The 19,362-nt window shown below is 37.3% G+C and overlaps 1 protein-coding gene across 1 annotated transcript; it reads left to right on the plus strand.

Annotated features, from left to right (window-relative positions):
- Nucleotides 1–3,855: 3,855 nt before the first annotated feature.
- LOC576138 lies at nucleotides 3,856–9,816 on the plus strand. Its single transcript, XM_794314.5, has 5 exons — nucleotides 3,856–4,088; nucleotides 5,869–5,929; nucleotides 6,522–6,641; nucleotides 6,984–7,448; nucleotides 7,873–9,816. Exons 2-5 carry the CDS (start codon nucleotides 5,869–5,871, stop codon nucleotides 7,941–7,943), a joined length of 717 nt encoding a protein of 238 aa, XP_799407.1. The 5' UTR covers nucleotides 3,856–4,088; the 3' UTR covers nucleotides 7,944–9,816.
- Nucleotides 9,817–19,362: the final 9,546 nt, after the last annotated feature.

Consider the following 19,362-nt stretch of genomic DNA (forward strand, 5'->3'; position numbering starts at 1 on the left):
GAGAGAGAGAGAGAACCACCATCATTTTGCAATGGTTCTGGGTTCGTGTAATGTACATTTGAAACCATTTCTTAGCGTCTCGACCCTAAAAAAATAGCAAAACTATTTTTGAGGAAAAGCATTATACTGAATTAAATAAAGAATAATAGCCTTATATTGGATCATACTAATACTGATACGGACTAAAGACAATGTGGTATTTGTATAGAGGTATTCCAAAATGACATTCTGATAATCAACATTAATTTTGTTCTGGTATCATATGTATATACGCATAATACAACTGATCTTTATGATTTCTTAACGTGACATAGCTTCTTCTCCCTCTGCAAAAAAACAGAAAACAAGGTTATTTAATAAAAGGACCATGCGACAAATAATCATTGTGATTCAAATTGATGCAAGGATTTTTTTGAATAAGCAATGCTTTTCACCAGAATCTTCTTTGTAAAAACGACTTTTACAAATCTAAGCCATGCAATTCTGCCACTGTGCTGTAAGATCACTTTGAGATTAGGAGAAGTGTATTATGTATTATTATGTTTATACAAAGAAGTTTCGGGTGAATAGCAGTGCTTATTCAAACGAATATTCGCATCAATTTGAATCACAATCATTATTTGTCGCTTAATCCCTTTTAATGACCATGTTTTCTTTTTCGTTTGCAAGGGGAGAAGAAGATATGTCACGTTAAAGACATCATAAAGATCAGTGTTGTATGCGTATATTATATACACAGACCAGTAACAGCTATGTAGCTTGTAAATTTGTAAGAGGGAAAATGCTGATTGAAATGATAATGATGAAATAGCAAATAATTGAAGAGTATCATAGGTACCAATTAAATGGATATTTGTATAAAAAAGAGCCCCCGTGAGAAGGCTCACGGGGGCTCTTTTTTCGGGGGAAGAGCCCCCGTGGACAAAAAAATAATTTGAGCCCTGAAACACATACAAACGTATAATTTACTAAAAAGTGGGGAAAAATTTCGGAAATTATGTCATTTCAGCATTATTTGTAATCCACCGTTCTGGGATTAGATATAAACCACGTTTGGATTTGACTTCTCTCAAGCCCCCCCCCCCCCCCCTATCAGTACGCCAGTATCTCCTCTTTTCCTTTTTTTCTTTCCCTTTCCTTCCTTCTCTCTTATTTGTTTTGATTGGGGGGGGGGGGGTGTTAACAGCCTGGGAGGCAAGGCCCTTTCGGCCCCCCCCCCCCCGATCTCCTTCTTCCCCTTTTTCTTTTCTTCTTCCTCTTCTTTCTTTCCCTTTTTCTCCTTTTCCCTTTCCCTTCTTTTCCTTTCTTCTCTTTTTTTTTTGCGGGGGGGGGGGGTGCCAAGGCACGCTCGGCCCCTCCCTGGATCCGCGCCTGGTCGACCCAGAGTTTGGTTATAATAGCCACAATCTCAAAGGACGTGTTTTGCAATATGTCCATCACTAATCATCTTAATAGGATTAAAAGCTACAGCCTAGATCTAAGTCCCAGAACTAGGATCCATTGTTACGACTAGTTCTTTAATCCATCGTACTTGACATTCCATCATCAGCAACATTTTAGTCCCCCCCCCCCCCCCCTCCTGAATATACCTGAAAGATTACGGATTTTGGCCAGACGATTTCTTGCCTTTGGTTGGGTCTGGTTCTTTGTTCAGTACTTACCTTTATTTACATGGCAACAAGATCAACAAAAAAGGACCAACAAAAGCGTAATTCGCCTGTCTGTCGGGCTATCCTTGAGGGCTATCTTAATGCTACTTACGGTGTAGGGCGGGGAGGCAAGGGTGCTTTGTCTCTGTATCATCCTATGGTTACGAGTGGAACATTGATATACATGGCATAAAACAGAAATCCAACAATATGGCTCAATTTGATACACCAATGCGAGATAGGGAGAGGGTATATGACGCACTTGTTGACATGGTGCATGCTATAATATTGACTTGCCCTTTCTTTCTGTCCCGTTAGGTCGTGTTGTGTTTTTAATTTTGTTTTACTTTCACATGTGGGTACTTAATTTATTGTTCATCTGAGTTCTAGGTCCCTATCCCCTCCCGTTATAAAATTCTTAAAACTCTTTCTGTATAATACGAAAAAGCATTGTCTACATAAGTCGGCCACAAGATTTATACACAGGAAAACGTTATAGCTTTATCAACATGACTGATGTTCATTTAAAAAATCTGCACTAGCATAGATTATAACGAAACAGTAGGGGAGTAAGATCAATTTTTATGTATTTGTTAACACTATTCGATATCTTTCTTTTTTAATTTAATAATGAAATATATATTATTTTAATCGTGAATGTCCCCAAATAGGTAAATATTTAGATAATAGGAACATATGGACTTCAGATAATAATATCTGTAAAGGCTTAGAGTCGGCATTCCGTATTAAGCACTATATAAATCCAGATTATCATTATTATTATTATTTCAAATCACATCAAATTTGTCTTAAGGCATTGAAAAAAGAAGCACGTTTCCCCCTCCCGTCAAAGTCGAAAACAAAAATAAAACTTAGCTTTACCATTGTAAAACCTTTTTTCATAATATGATGTAAATACTTCATGAAACGTTGTAAACAAAAACAAATTAAATAAATTGACGATAAATTTGAAAAATTTAGTTCCAGAAATTATCATCAGATCTTTTATGTAACAAAATAATATCAAAATACCGATTGACGGTGAGAGGACAGGAATAGAATTGTTTAAGGAAAGAAACCAAAAGTGGCAAATCGAAGTAATGGAGAATAAATATAAAAGAAATTATAAAATGTTTGAAACGTAAAAAATGGTAAACCATATGACATAATGATAACGGTTAACAGCAAAAAAGCAGGTATAACGAACAGGGGAATGTTTTAATAGTCAAAGTGAAATTGCGTATGTAATGACAAACCATCCACGTCAATTGATTTAGAATGATTTAGCGAATAAGAAGAATATCATATTCTTCTTATTTGCTAAATTCATAATGAAGAATGGCAGAAAGTGGAATATATTGAAAGAAACTAAAAAAGGGGTAGATGGTATTGAAAATAAAATTTATGTAAAAGACGGGGAAAGAAAGAGAAGGAAAGATAGAGAGAGAAAAAATGAAAAAGGAAAGCATAAACAGGTTGGAGCCCGAGAAATAGTGTAGTGTAGTGCAATTTAGCAATTGAAGGGATTTGGGCTGAATTGCTATTTTAATGATCATTTGATATCATAAACAGTACAATTTGTAATGTCTCCCTTCTTAGGAACCCGTGAACGAACGCTCCTAAGACACATTTTACTACATGCATTCTTATTGAAGTTTTCTCCCATCGTAATTATATAGAGCTATTGTGCAGGCCCTTGCGTTGGTCCCTTCCTCCTACGGAGTACAATAAAACAAGATTCTTTACAAAGGGGATTACGCAGAATAAGCTCTCCCATCCAAATGAAAGGACCGGTCGATTTCTTCCCTTTGGTAGGGGTGTCCAAGATATCGACCATGGGTGCCAGATTTGTGGTCATATTCAATATTCTTATGAATATTTTATGAGGTTTATTGTAAAACCTTCTGGTTCGATAAATCAGTGCCTGAGTGTGCTGGCGACCGGGTTGAGGCGGTTAATATCTACTCTAGATCAGAGCATGGTTTTGAAACCTCAGACGATGAAACGTTATATTTGGTTTCAACACGAATCGCCATCACATTGAAAGTTTGCGTCTTGGAGCAGAGTTGCTCCATTATCCGGACATTAATTGTTGTTAACTCATCTCCCTTTCTGATGCAAATGAAGCGTAACACTTTCATGCCTCCATGTTGTGAGCGTCCTTCGTTACGTTATAGAGTCACCTAAGCGATTGCGGCAATATTGCCGTGGTTGCTAAGTGATTACTTAGCAACGAACCGGATTGTGCCAAACAATCAGACACCGAGAGCGAAGACGCCCGAAAAAGAAAGACCAGTCGGAGACAGGAACATTGTCTGATCAACTCTACGCGGCGGCAGCAGGATTTTATTTTGACGCTTACTTCCAAGCCGAAAAAATTAAGGAACAATTTATTTTTATTCATCGGAAAACAAGTCACCAGGAAACGAAATCTCAAAAGTAAGTTGTCGAAAGCAATTCTTTCTTTTTTAAATATCATTTTCATGTATATAGACCTACTCTTGTACCTTTTGCTCGACTTTCATCGTATGGCGGGAAAGGTACACGTGGTAAAACTTAGGTACAACTTAACGAAATCGAATTATGATACATACTTATACAACTCCATATAATCTGATGTGTTTTCTAATTTTCAATTTCGTTTTCATTAACTAATTGTTGTATAACAGTAGAATATTTCAACACTTTATCTTTACTGCTTTAATTTTCAATCACATTACTTTTGTATGATTGTTTAATGAAAGCATATTATGATATGCTTAAATTATTTCATAACAGCGAGGCATTTTCTTCCCTTAAAGTCGACTTTACTGCAATTTATTTTCGTTTTCGGCTGATAATAATCTGAACTATACATTAGTTTCATTAGATACAAAACGGTGCGTTAAGTCGATACGCTATTCTGATTAATCAACGACAATTAAGTGTGTATGCGCTGAAACATATATTTCAGCGTTATGCTGTTTACCAGCATAATCAGTTCGTTATTCTATTTTGTAAACCAAGCTTATTATTATAAAGAATGATGATGTCTCAACAGTTTTATATCGAAACCGTAAAAGAAAATCATGGATTGACGAATGTTTGCGCTTATATCGTCGAGCGCTAAACACGCATCTCCAGAAAGCTCCGGACTATCTGCCTCGACTCAATCTTTCTTTGCTATTTGTTTTCTCCATCTAAGTTCGGATTTCGTTGATATATAGAGTTTTAACATGTGAAAATATTCAAAACCAAATTGAACTCATTAGATATTAATAACCTTGTAGCCGAAGCACACTTCAATATTTAGGCGCGTTTGGCGTTTGACCCTAACCCAACGTACGCGACAACCAGATGCTGGTGATTGTACTTCACGAACAGTGAAGATAAAACTTTGATTATTCGCAATAATTTTTGTTTTCAAGCCAGTACGAGGATTCCTTTTTAATTTTCGAAACCGTTTCGTTACACATGTAAGATATAAAATGTTGTAAACGTTTGTTGGTATATTCACGAAGGTTTAAGTTTTACTATTGTAACCATTGTAACCTAAGCATGATGCTTATACGTGAACAGTGATTAAACATTAACTTTAAAAAAAAATTAAAAATCGTTCAGTATGGGCATATTCGTTTCGCTTATCTCAATGTTCTCGTCCGCCCTATATTTGTAGTTACATCATTTCAGTCAGAAGCTAATGAAATTCTCTATCCCGATCGTGATAAACTCTTAAGGCTTATTAATCTCGCTTTTCAGTGAATTCACTCGGCGCGACGACGCTCACTTGTTTGATCTTAACGTATGAACACATCTAATCAATATCTATGCCCTCTTTTCACCAAGTATTAAAAGAAAAACCCGTAGCAATGGCCTTGTTACGTAACACCGCCCACGACTATCAAAACTGTCTGATGAAGAGAAGAATAGAAAGGAGAACAAAAAAAGAGTTTGTGTAATTGGTTGCTAGGTTGCGTGACGGCGATACTTGAAAAAGATCGTAATGTCAGATGTACGGTGATATAAAGATAACATACAGCGTAGAAAGCTTTCATAACGAGTACAAATGAAATGATATAACGTGATTGCACGTGTTGATTACCTTTATCTTAGTCCAAACACTCTTGGTCGCAAAATGAATTGCGATTTATGAAGTATCTCGCTTTACAGTCCGAGAAATCATCTACTTAGAAACACAAATTAATGTAGACTTTCTATCATTTTTTCTTCCAATTTCTAGATGGCCAACCTTACCAATCTGACGTTCCTCTTTGTCGCACTCGTCTGTTTATTCACATCAGGTAAGTAAACACAAAATTCTCTTCCAAAACTCTACAAATCATCGGTAATGTTTGCAATTCTTATCATTACATCGAGTAAATTCTACGAGTTTGTATTTTAAACACCAGTCTTCTCTGTTCACGAGCAAACTCACTGGACACTGCGTCACCGAGATCTTAATTAATCCGCACAATAATCAATATTCACAAATGGTGTGTTGTCTTAAGACCTCCGTTAATGAAATCTTTTTCAACCAAGTCGGCGCAATCGGAATTGTGAAGTCATCGAAAAATCCAAGGCTTTTTCTTCCGCTCCATGAATTGGTGTTCACACTTTCATTTTCTGCAAATACTCGATCTGCTTCATTGTGTCCATTACTTGATATCACAGTACTCACCCTCGTTACAATAACCGTGAAGACAATTGATTCGCATTTTCCTGTAGTAGTCTATGTACAGTGAAACCTGTCTATAAAGGCCAACCAATGGAAACAGGACCTTTCTATAGAGGTGGCCACTGAGATAGGTTTGACTGTAATTTTGTGAATTATCTTCTCCTGAAGTCATAAGATACGACGATAACCTTAACGATCCCCCTTATTTTAAATTTCAGGATGTTGCTCTGATAGCGATGAAGGCTCTGGAGATAGTTCAGGTTCAGGAACTGAATCCATGTTCACCGATGTCACAGAAGTCATTACCGAAGTCGTGACTGATGCCGATGAACCATCGGGTAGGTTCTTCTATAACAACAACACAATCTTCTATTGTTCACATGCAAATGTTTAAAAATATGTATCTACACATCTGCGAACGATTGAAAAATAATTGTCTGCGAATATTTGATTTTTTTTCATAAAAACATTATCTGCGAATTCCGGCATTCAAATTGGAAATAAACTGTGCGAGAATAATCACAATAATGTTCTGCATGGAAATACGAAGAATGTTAATCATATAAATGTCAAAATGGCTTAACACGAATATTCTGAAAGATATTATAAAACACGTATCAACTCAACGTGTATTTTTTTCAACTTTTTTTTATTTTTTATTACTTATTGTTTCTCAACAGACATCCAAGCATTTGGTCTTGTAATCACAAACGATTTCTCTGAATTCACTCTGGATGTGGACAACATTGTCACTTACAACGTCACAATCAAGAACGTAGGAGGCACCGACATCGCAGCTGGTAGCTCAGACCTTTACGATATCCTCATCACTGTGAGCGACAACGCCGACCCGACGGCGAGCGGAGCAGAAACCATGGACGTCACCCCTCTCCTGACATCGGCCACCAACCTCGACGCCGGGATCACAGCCGGAGAGACCATCGTGATCGAGAACGTCCACACCATGATCAACATCCCCTCCGCAGACTGCTCAACCTACATGTATGACACTACTGGATACGTCTGTGTACAGATTTCCAAAGCGTCAGGGGCATCTTTCACCGACGACAGCACGACCAATAACTACTACTGTCTATCGTTTGGTGATGTTGTAGATGGGTACACTGGAACGCTGGAATGTTCAGGTGAGAAAAGACACAATTCTTAAAATCATTCAGAGGAGGGGACGGGGGAAATAAGTTACGAAAGAGTATGATTATGGTGTCGGTGAAGACAACAAAAATGGTATTTCACAAAAATGTATAATAATTGTAACACATTACAGTAATGGCATCGTTTCCAACTTCATTTTCATTGATACATCTTCACTGTTAGTATATTAAGAATGCATTGTAGAACTTGTAATCAGTTAACTATAAGTTCCTCGAAACTGTCGTCTCTCTGCGAGTTCATGTATCTAGAAAATGTCTCATATCAGTTTATTGTAGTTCTCTCCTATTCTTAGATTAATGTTACAATTATTTATTTCATTCATACATGTACGTATAACAACAGTTGTTTTTTTATGAGTAATGCAATATTTCTCTTATTTTTCTTTTGTTTCAACAGCATGTGTAGCTAAGATCAGCCTTATTGCTCTCCTTGTGTCAACGTTGCTGGCGTACTTCACTTCATCGTAGATAATACAGGAACACAAAAATACAAAACATTCGAAAAATATTCGAACAATAATTAGGCTAGCCCTGAATCAGTGTTTTATTTACCGAACTGACGGTTCTTTGTCAGGATCTAAACTTCTTCACGCACTGATGACGTCATCAGTGATTTTGCTTGGCCTCGTACGGAAGAGAAACTGAAGTCAGGGCTGCTACTTTGCTGTTCGTCTATTCCTCAAGATGTCCGTCCATCGCCGCGGAAGAAGCGAAATTTCGAAAGGTTGTGACGACATGCGATGTTAACCAATTGGGACGCTTTCAGGAGCTCATGTGGTACAATGTATTCAATAACACCGATGAAGAAAACTAAACCAAGGAGCTGGCTCCCTCATATGCTTCAAAACCTAGTTAGTCGCCTGCCAAAAGAGGTGTTCATGATAGTTTAAATGTAGTTTAAATTTGAGCAAAATTTCCCCTAGACATGGCTCGACATTTAGTTATACTAGAATCGCTTTTGGGTCATCCAAACTTGGCTGATTTAGAATTTGTGATCGCCCGAGGTAAAACTCAGTATCCCAAATCAAGAAAAAACATTTCCCGCGTGTTTTGCGTGATTTGTGTTTCCCATCAAGCCCTCTAACCATAATACAGACCATGACCGCCAGGTGTACAACCTCAGTACATTTGTCTGCCCCGTCAGAAATGAACAATTAAGTTTGCCATTAGACTTATTTTAACTATATTTTCTGTTAGAATTATACATGTATGTATGTTGTTTCAAATATTTGCCAGCACAACTATGACTGTAAAAATGATTTTCACTGAAATGTATTGACTCTGTTAGTTAGGAATTCATTGTCATGATTTTAATCGAAACCCCGAAGTCTTTCGTATCCACTTCTGTTTTTACAGGCTCTTTTAATTAGATGAAAAGTGTAGATTTTTTCGTTTTATTGTTTTATTGATGACATTACAAAGATAATGCATTCTTTATTTTGGAAGTGGTACATTTGTGTGTGATAATGTACAGTGTAAATATTTGCAACGAAATTGTAAATAAATATATTATTTTATCCTCTTTGTATATGAGCGATGAACAGAATTCAACGAATATGCCCACGTCAATTTTATACAACTTGTAAAAGGTCATTTTTACTTGGTCAAAGCAAGATTCCAATGTTATTACGAGCATTAGAACAAACGCCTTACACAAAATATAGAACAGGCCCACCGTTGATGATCTTTGTATGAGGCCTAAAAAAAAAGATGTTGTGTTGCCCTTTAAGTGCCAAAACATGGGTCGGTCGGGCGGAAATCTTTTTTTTTTAAATCTTTTTTTCTTCTCAGTTATGAATGCTTTGATATTTTGTTTCTCTAAAAAACGGTATTTGTTTTTATTTTTTAAAGCCGACCGTAGATTTCAAAAATTTTGGGTCGGTCTCAAAGGGCAATACAACATCTTTTTTTAAGGCATAAAATGGCGAGATATTGGTGTAGACAGGGCTTTGTAATAATAATGTTCTGTCTCTATTTTTGTATTGATAATAAAATTGTATCCTGCGTTGGTTGCTTAGGAAAGCTATTAATCTGCTGGGAATGACTGCTTGGTCGGGAATCTTGCAAGCATGACTGAGCAGACAATTTATTCTAAAAATTGGGCTCTTCAATGGCGTTGATTGGGAGGAAGCTGGGGAAAGTAGAGGAAAACTTTACCAATAACAAAGGGAAATGTTTACATATCGTTAATAAAAAGTTTGTAATGTTAGAAAAGAAAGAAATATAAAAAGTGCGTTTACTTTTGTGTGGTTCTTTTATATGCAATGATATATAACAACAATAATATTAAAGTAATGAATGATTGAATGGGCAATAAATGGATGACTGTCTTACACAGCAATATCTTTGTTTCAAGCTGACCACGTGTTTAATGAGTTGAACTCCACAACTCCAATCAGCGAATTTGGATGAGATTCACGAGCAAGAACCAGACAGACAGGGAGAGAGAGGGGGGGGGGAGAGAAGGTTTGACTTTTGAGATAGGCGGATAGAGAGAGAGAGAGAGGGAGAGAGAGAAGGAAAGAAAGGGGGAGGTGACATGTGAGCAAGGCGGAGAGAAAGAATGAGACAGATGAAGGGAGAGAGAGGCTGAAGAGAGAAAGGGGTAGAGAGAGAGAGAGAGAGAGAGAGAGAGAGAGAGAAATACAGACAGACATATATTCAAAGAGCTTTAATATATAAAGGGAGACAGAGATAGAGGGAGGAGCGAGAGACTGAAGAGAGAAAGGGATATACAGAGGGAGGGAGAGAGAGAGAGAAAGACAGAGAGAAGGAGAGAGTGGATGAGAAAGAGAAAGGGAGGGAAAAGGAAAGAGAAATTGAGACAGTAAGAATGCGAGAGAGGGAGAGAGAGAGAGAGAGAGAGAGAGAGAGCTTATAGAAAGGGAGATAGAGGGGAGAGAAAGGGGGACAGATAGAGGGACACACACACACACACACACACACACACACAGAGAAAGAAAGGGACAAAGAGAGAGAGAGAGAGAGGGGAAGAGAGAGATTGAGAGAGAGAGAGAGAGAGAGAGAGACAAAGAGAGAAAGAGAATTATTGGTGGATTAAAGGCGTGGTTAACATATAAAGCATACATGGATCGCCAAATCCGGCTTTAAGATGATTTCTGAATAGATCGTGGAGACATAACGACTGATGAATAGAACACCAGCAATGAAAGATTATGTTGTAAAGAAAGACATTATCCATTGGAGGAAGATACATTTACAGTGAGTGAAAGCGCCCCGATAAGAACAATTTTTGTTTGTTTGGGGGAGGGGGGGGGGGGGGGAATGCACCCAGCGGGTTCATGTAACGGAAAGGAAAATCAATTAAGCCATTCAATATGAACACCAACGAAATGAATTATGTCTTAATGAAATAAAACCCAGCACGTCAATGGTCCCTGTAATGAAGTTGTGTTTAATTTCGTTTCGATACAAAAGGGAGAAAGAAAATTAAATGAAATCTATCAGAACATCCGCAGAATACAGGATTGAAATAAAAGGAGAATAAACCAATGCGAGTGGAAGATATGCACATTACACGATCAACGTAAGTTTGTATTCTCAGACTCTATTTTGACACTTAAACAAATAGACTAAATAATTGAGCCTAGCCCCCAGCCTCGCCTGACTTAATAAAACTGACTTGGTTAGGGGTCGGTAAGCATATAATAATCGGCAATTCAGCGATCGATATTATTATTAGTTTCGTCATTATTACGGAAAATTCGTTCATCAAGTAAACATGACATCTGAAAACAATCATCTTTATATCTATCTCGTTGGAGATTGTCTTTCAAAGAGCTTTCCATCATCTTCTTTGACAAAGAAGAGAAACCAGTGAAAATATTTGTTTAATGAGATTACCCATTTTCAAAATTTTAGATTTTCATTAAAACCAATTAAAACACGGGGTATCGGATGATTGATATTAGCCCTTTGTATATCAGGAAACTACTGTGCAGTACTTGTTTTCCCTCTTTAGAATTATCATTCGTCACATATCTAATCAGATTTCATAAGGCATATGCGCAGTCGATGAAGGTTATTCTTAGTCGAGAATAGTCCGAAACTTTATACAGCACGTGGTATATAGTGAATCGGCAAAAGGGGGATTAAGTCGGGTCAAAAAATTCTTTAAAATATTGTATCGAGCTTCTTATTACGAAGTTACTAACTTGTCAAAGCACAATCTTACTCGATCTGGCATGTACGTGGTATTAAGATTGCGCCCTCTATGTAAGCATTATGAGGGACGTTTACATGTCCCTGGGTTGTTCACACCACTATTCATTCATGAAAGGACAGTCGAGTTTGTTGTCAGTCAGCGCTGTCAGTATTTAGTAATTGATTCAGTCACTGCTGTTGCACTTGGTCTGTATTGTGTTGTTTTGTTTTGTTTTGACTGTTTGTATGTTTACATATTTGTAAGATTTGTAAGATTGTGCGGTTTCTGCCGTATTGTGATCATGGCCCACGTGACTATGACGCCTAGTTTTAGTCCAAAGGTAAAGAGTATTTGCACCCTGTAGCCAGGGGCGTCGCTAGATCTTTTTCTTCCCCTCCCGCGGGAGGCGCGGACGCTTTGTCGTTTCATTAATTTAGTAGGTTAAGAAGACGATTCGTTGTATGGTTCTCGACTGTCAGTAATCCTTGTCTGAAATCAGTGTCCCCCACCCGCGCAAAGCGCGGAAGTTTTGACGTTTTATTAAATTATTAGAGAAAGAAGACGATTCATTGTACCGATCTTTACTCTTAATCCTTGTCTAAATTGAGTTCTTCCCGCCCGCGCGAAGTGCGGAAGCTTTGACGCTTCCTTAAATTATTACTCTAAAACCTTGTCTGAATTAATTTCGCCCCCCCCCCCCGCGCAAAGCGAAGAAACTTTGACATTTCATTAAATTATTAGAGAAAGAAGACGATTCGTTGCACCGTTCCCGACTCTTAATTCCTGTTTTGCCCCTCCCGCGCGAAGCACAGAAGCTATGACGTTTCATTTAATTGATAGAGAAAGAAGACGACTCGTTGTACCGTTCTTGACTCTTAATCCTTGTCTGAATTTAGTCTTCCCCCTACCCCTCACCTTCTCGTTCTGCTCATGCGCACGCGCATAATCAACATCATTATATGAATATGTATAAGGTTCGTAAAGAAGGGCCTGTCTTGCAGCAAAAAAAACAAGGCTATTTAAAGTTATCCGCAACTTATGAAAGGAAAAAGTCAGGTTAGCCTGGAAGGTCCTCCGTTAGAATAAATAATCTTGTCAGTGTTTAAAAGCTGAGGACTGATTTGATGTCATCTAGCATCAGATGCATTTGGTGTATCTCTTTTTCTCTCATTAAAGGGGAGTCAAGCCTGGTATTAATTTGGTTTTAATAGAAGCAGAACAATGAGACAAGAAGGTCAGTGAAAGTTTGAGCAATATACCAATTGAAAATAAGACGGTGAATTTTTGAAGGTGCGATCGATCAAAGACAAATTGGCAACTCTGTGACGTATCTTGTGAGCTCCCCTCCCATTTGGCATGTACTATTTTTTTCTTCACATTTTCTGAAAATGTTCATCCGTACTTTACTCGTAAATATAATACTACAAATATGTTTTGAATACAACCCCTATATGAACAAATCTATTCCGTCATCATCAATAACTGCTAAGTTTATGAAAGTTTATGTACAGAACTAATTGGAAGGAAGCTCGCAAGATACGTATACAGTGATGCCAATTTGTGTCTCACTGGTGACAACTTCAACAAAAAAAATCAAAAATTCCTTTAAAAAAAAAAATCGGATATTGCTCAAACTTTCACTACTTTATTTCTCTTTTTTCTGCCTTCATTAAAACCATGATTATCAGCATGGATTCCACCTTTAAAGCCCGTCTGCACTAGTTTGGCCAGAGGGATTAGACCTCCCTGCAAGATTACTGACAGGTGGTTATCTCGTCAAATCAGCTCTCAATTAACATAAGAAAAAGGGGATCATGGGGAGCAACAGGCACCGATAAGGCATTGTTAGCTATATAGAGGGCGCAAGTAGCTATACGTAGTGCAGTGGGTATCGTTATCATATTATATTGACCACGTTTAGGGTAAGTTCTGTAATGTCAAGGCGTGTCAGATAATGACGCGTAACCATCGCAGGCTTTAAAGAAATAAATGTGGAACAAAATCGTACAGACTTTTAAGAAATAAGTGAAATTTCAATGCAAGTAGTGAACTCATGTGCGGATTACGTTATTAATATGCCATTTCCAATTGTTCGCACATATCAATAAACATGCAGAATCTGATGCCTTTAATAGCTTGGGGGGTCGTGTTGTAGATAATTATTAGTTTAAAAAACGACCATAGCTTTTCCCATTATTTTCGCTCCTTTTCATTCTTCTTGAAAATTCATAAACTTAAATATCCAATAATCATATTATATATTTCATATTTGCAGATTTTAACTTGTTCAAATTGATATGTTAGCATGGGATCAGAATGAGCGATGAAATGATTTAAATAGACTTTCATATAACTGAATGAACGAATCCTAAAATAGCAACTGATAACAATTTCACTTGTTTGTGTTCCATGATTTAGCACAAAAGTGAAGTGGAAATAGGTGATAAACTTGACCGAAAAAAGGTGTTAATAAGGCAAATAAAGTAGTATATATATATATATATATATATATATATATATATATATATATATAACCAGAGACGGACGAAGTTAAACCTATTTTGATACAATACTAACGGTACATAATGAACGAGCTATATAAGTATTTCCCAAACTATCCACAGTTCTATGTATGGAGGTACCCATTGTTGTAAAATGAGATTTGTTTTGAGCAAATAGACACATACGGTTTCCATGCACTTCTCCTATTGATATTAGCTTGTGGTTTTTTAAAGTGTGTCCGGAAAAAGAAACAAGAAAAGAGAGCATGGGTTGTAATCCCCTAGAGTAGGTGGGAAACGTTAAAGAAGTAATATATTGGGTCGGGAGAATCGATGTGAAAGAGTGAGAGTGTGTGAGATACAGAGAGACAGAAGGAGAAAAGCTCTTCCACCTTTATGACCAACAGTGTACATCGGTTACACGCTTTGGCCTTTAGATTTGTTACTGTCATACTCAAAACATGATTATTCAAATTTGAAGTCAAAGCAGAAAACAGGTAGATTGGTAAACTGTACATTACAACGAAACATAATACATTCATCAGTTTATAGTCAGTGTCCCCCAAAACAACTTGGGACGGAGAGAACATACATATTTTACTACACCCTCTGTTTGCTGTTATATGTGAGATTCTTGTCTCTTTGATATTCACTTGAAAATCACATAGTTCTGATACAGTTTCATATTCATGATTGCGCCATGAAAGACCAGAACCAGAAATATCCAGAAATATTCAAGGGAGACTAAACCCTAGGAAAAGACTTTGATAACAAGAAATGACTCAAATGATAATCCCATCTGTCAGTGAAATTTCTCTATACAGTTGTATTATGTGTAATTAGCGCCTCTGCATCTCTCAGATTTAAGCCATCAGTAAGGACCTTTCACAACTTAAGATCATGAGATCATCTAGTTTGCTGTCGCCCATTGTTGATCTATATACGTTCTTAACGAACTTCAAGACACTGAAAGTCTTTTCATTCTTTGCTACATCTAATGACCGACCGACATTATATACAGGGTACATCTCACATTATAAACATCTCACCGAGTTCTGCGACTGCGAAGAGACTCAGACGATGGACCACATCTTGCAGAGCGGCGGAACGGGTTGCAAAATTGAAGACCTGGCCCTTGTTAATGAGACGGCCATCGCAGCAATCGGGCGATGGAAAAACTTAATGTAATTTAATTTAATTAAGGAACTTTACATAACTATCTTGATCTATAAAGGCGGCACGACCGGACAAACCGAGTTCAAACGTCTGCATTGATATACACGAGGATCGGGTAAGAATCCAGACACAACTGACCCGACACAGCAACACAATTATCTATGCGTATCTTACTTGCTCCCTCGACGAGACGACTCCACCCGACAACCCCTCTCATTCTTACTCCCATCTCTCCTCTCTCAGCTAGGCTCTTACCTCCCCTCTTTCTCCTCTCTTTCACCCCCCGTTTCTTTTGTTCAATTTCTCTTATTTTTTTCCTTCTTTTCCTTTCTTCTCTTCTCTATCCTTTCTTTTCTTTCACTTTCCCACTCATTTTTCCCCTCCCCCTTTTCACATTTTCCCCGACGGCAGCGCAATTTTACCGACAATTTTCCTGATAGGTGGGGGTGTCGCATCCCACACCTCCTTAGCGACGCCCATGTGTGAATGGCTTACTATCTACATTAGATCACGTGACGAGTGACTCGGATGAATACCCTGGCACGTCACACATCAACCCATAGACAATTTAGACTCGCTACAAGTATGGCGGCTTGTATATTAAGCAAATAACTACCGTTGGTGAAGGTGATGGGACAAACTATCACTTCCGAGGCGATCTGGATGTAGCTATCTTTCCAAAGCGAGGTTGAGGAAAGATAGCGTATACATTCAGATCGCCAAGGAAATGATAGTTTGCCGTCGCCTGAAACCAAAAGGTGATTATTTGCTTTATATTTCACATCGGAAACATTTCACTTCTTTCGTCATTTTAGAGCAACAAGTCATCAATTAACAGCTAGCAAACGGTGTACGATACGTACAGCGCATGCAGTATGGTGGTGTGACCATTTAGTTCGCGCGTGACCAAAGTTCGCGTACTAAAACACTAAAAGCGCTTAAAGAGGAGAGCAATGCGCAGCGTACACAATTAAAGTGCGTTGCACTGTGTAGATAGTACGACTATCTACACAGTGCACCGAACTTTTCTTCTCCCATCGATGATGGGCGAACTATCTTTCATCACGTGATTTACTTTTGACCAATCGTAGAGCAAGATTCTTAGCATGTGAAATATAAATATATATATATATATATTTACCATCCAAACACCTGCCAAATAAGGAATTGTTTTGCGTTTTATCTATTTAGTGACGTTGAACATTCTTGCAAGAGAAGTTTAAAGTAACACTGACATTAACAGCAGGTTTAATAGTCGGCTTGATATTTGTTCATGTTTTGTTTCATTTCGCAAAGCCTTACCAGTTTCCATGGTTACAAATAGCTGGTAAATGCGCTTTACTAATTATTACTACCCCAGACCATTGGATTTAGTTTCAATTCCGCTTGACAGTAGACATTCTCTACTTCATTAAGGGGCAACTCCAGTCACTCGTCACAATCTTATCCAACCACAAGCACTTAAACAGATCGTACTTGTTACCCATTTATACACCCGGGTGGGGGTGGGGAGCCGCTATAAAGATAAAATATCTTCGAATAAATACAAAGACCTAATGCTATCTGCGCCGACGATCGAAAAAAAAAAATGCGTTCCGTTTTACTGTTCTTATCAATCCGAGATAGAATACAACTTTAGGAATGTAAAGAAAATGGTCCAATTTCATACCAATGCATGTCCTTATTGATATATCAATAATTACACCTTATTCTGTGTGCTAAAAAGTAAGATAAAAATAGAAACCACATCGTGAATTATACTTTAGTCACATATTAACGAAATTGATGTGAGATCAACCGTTTTCTCCATGAACATGACGAAGTTTAAAGTATACATTGATTTTAATTAATAACTTTCAGGACTACACACACTCAAGAAAGAAAGATTACCGAGGGACCTTTTCAGGACTCCCCAACCCCCCTCTCTCACATGGTGCAACCGCAAGCCTACTGTATAAATTAAATCAAGTGTGTAAAGCCACTTGGTGTAATTAAGGGAATTGTACATGTCATTATTGAAAATGAGACACAAGCTATTTTACATAGGCCTATTTTTATAATGAGTTGGAATCTGTATATTGGTCATTAAAGCGACTGTTTTGTAAAAAACAGTTTGGCAGAGGGGGCAATGTTCCGGTGATTATAAGACCTATACATTCACAATTCCAGGGGTGTTTCACAAAGACTAAGATTGACTTTAAGTTGGACTTAACTTTGGTGAGAGCAACCAGTGGCATGAATTGCCTGTCATAGTGAAGTCCAACTTAAAGTCGATCTTAGTCTTTGTGAAACACTCCCCTGGATCACATCTGTTTACGGGACATCTGACCTGGAATAGATCCCTGTCTCGAATTTGACCTGAACGATAGCAACCTTTGGCAGAGAATATCTCACACTTCAATGATTATCATGAATTTTTGTGGTAATATCAAATTCATTGTTGATATCGATATGGTTAATTGCGTCTCGGAAAACAGACATTACTCAATGCGGATGATTTATGAGGTTGAACAAACCACCGTGGCTTTTATCAAAATTATTTCAACAGGACTTGCATCCTGTTTTTATTTTGGATTAAACAAAATTGTAATGGTGTTATCCATTTACCAGTCTAAAACAATACTTTGCAAAGTGTAATCATCATTTTGTTCCAAATCCGTTCGTGTCTATTATTTTGGCACAATTATTGAGCGCAAGACATGGTCATGAGGAAAATCCTTCACAATTCATCAAAAGAAGGGGAAGGGGGTTATTACGATAATATTTATTCATTCATGTTATGTATTGTAATTTGAAATAAATTGTATGATGTATATGTATTGAATGAATCCAATAAAGAATACTACCACAACAACAGCTACAACAAGAACAACAACATCATCATCATCATCATCATCATCAACAACAACAACAATGACGAAAATGTCGACGAAAACAACAACTTTAAATACCTTAACGACTTTTTAATCCCTAACAGTTTATAACCTTAAATCTTTTCCAGAGTTTCAGCATGCGGCATTGGAAGGCTTAATATACTAGAAGGTTTTCCTCAGATTTATCGCTGAATTATGACGTTTAAATTAATTCCCTTTGTAATAAGTTTTTTTTTAAATATTATGTAAAGGGCTATAAGTCATTCGAAAATTGATGAACATGACTGTGTAACCATCAACAACAAAATTATGAATATCAGACCTTAGTGGACCCTAAGTTCTAGAGTAAATTTTCCCCGCCTTTAGCAATCTCCTTATATTTTGGCAGCTGCGATTGTGTAGCGTGCATTGTACAATAATATGTACTGGTCCCTTCTTAGTTGGTAGTTGGTAATTTGGCAGTTTGTAGTTTGAATCCGATTAAAATAAGAAGGATTCACAACTATGGATGTATTGCTTTCATCTATACTGTTAGAACAACATCTGCAAAAAGTAGTGTAAAGGGGTATAAATTGTGTGTAAAAAGACGTTCATGCATTATTCTTATGTTCTCATCACTTCGTTAGCATGGTTATGAACCAACTTTACCCATCTTTAAAAACAAATTATCTCGCAAGATTAGAACGTTATATGTTCCTTTAATCCAATCGCTTGTAGAAGCTCGCCCGAATTCCAAATCGATTTAATGGGGGATAACTCTGAACAACTAGTTACATGTTATTCGTCCGAACTTTATTTTGATATGAATGATCATAAGTAATGATACTACACTTTAAGATAAATCAACAAAAACCATTAATTTATTTTTCCTGCTGTTTACTAGGCATTTTTTTTCATCATACTCATTCATCACATAAGTAAATTAATTCCAATTGTAGTCATGGAAAGCTCAGGTAAAATGACGCATTATGTACATGTATTGAAAACGAATATTGATGTTGCTATCTTTAAATCAAAGCTTGACGAAATCAAAGATCCTGACCCTGAATTTTCGAGCACAAAATCAGGGTCCCTCCCCCCCCCCCACACACACATCCAAATATATATACATGTATATTGTATACTCACACAGATACTTCTCTCCAAACTTCCACATTATGAACAAATGGATA

The sequence above is a fragment of the Strongylocentrotus purpuratus genome, unplaced genomic scaffold (genome assembly GCF_000002235.5).
Source record: "Strongylocentrotus purpuratus isolate Spur 01 unplaced genomic scaffold, Spur_5.0 spur5_scaffold_15, whole genome shotgun sequence".
In the NCBI taxonomy this organism is placed as follows: Eukaryota; Metazoa; Echinodermata; class Echinoidea; order Camarodonta; family Strongylocentrotidae; genus Strongylocentrotus; species Strongylocentrotus purpuratus.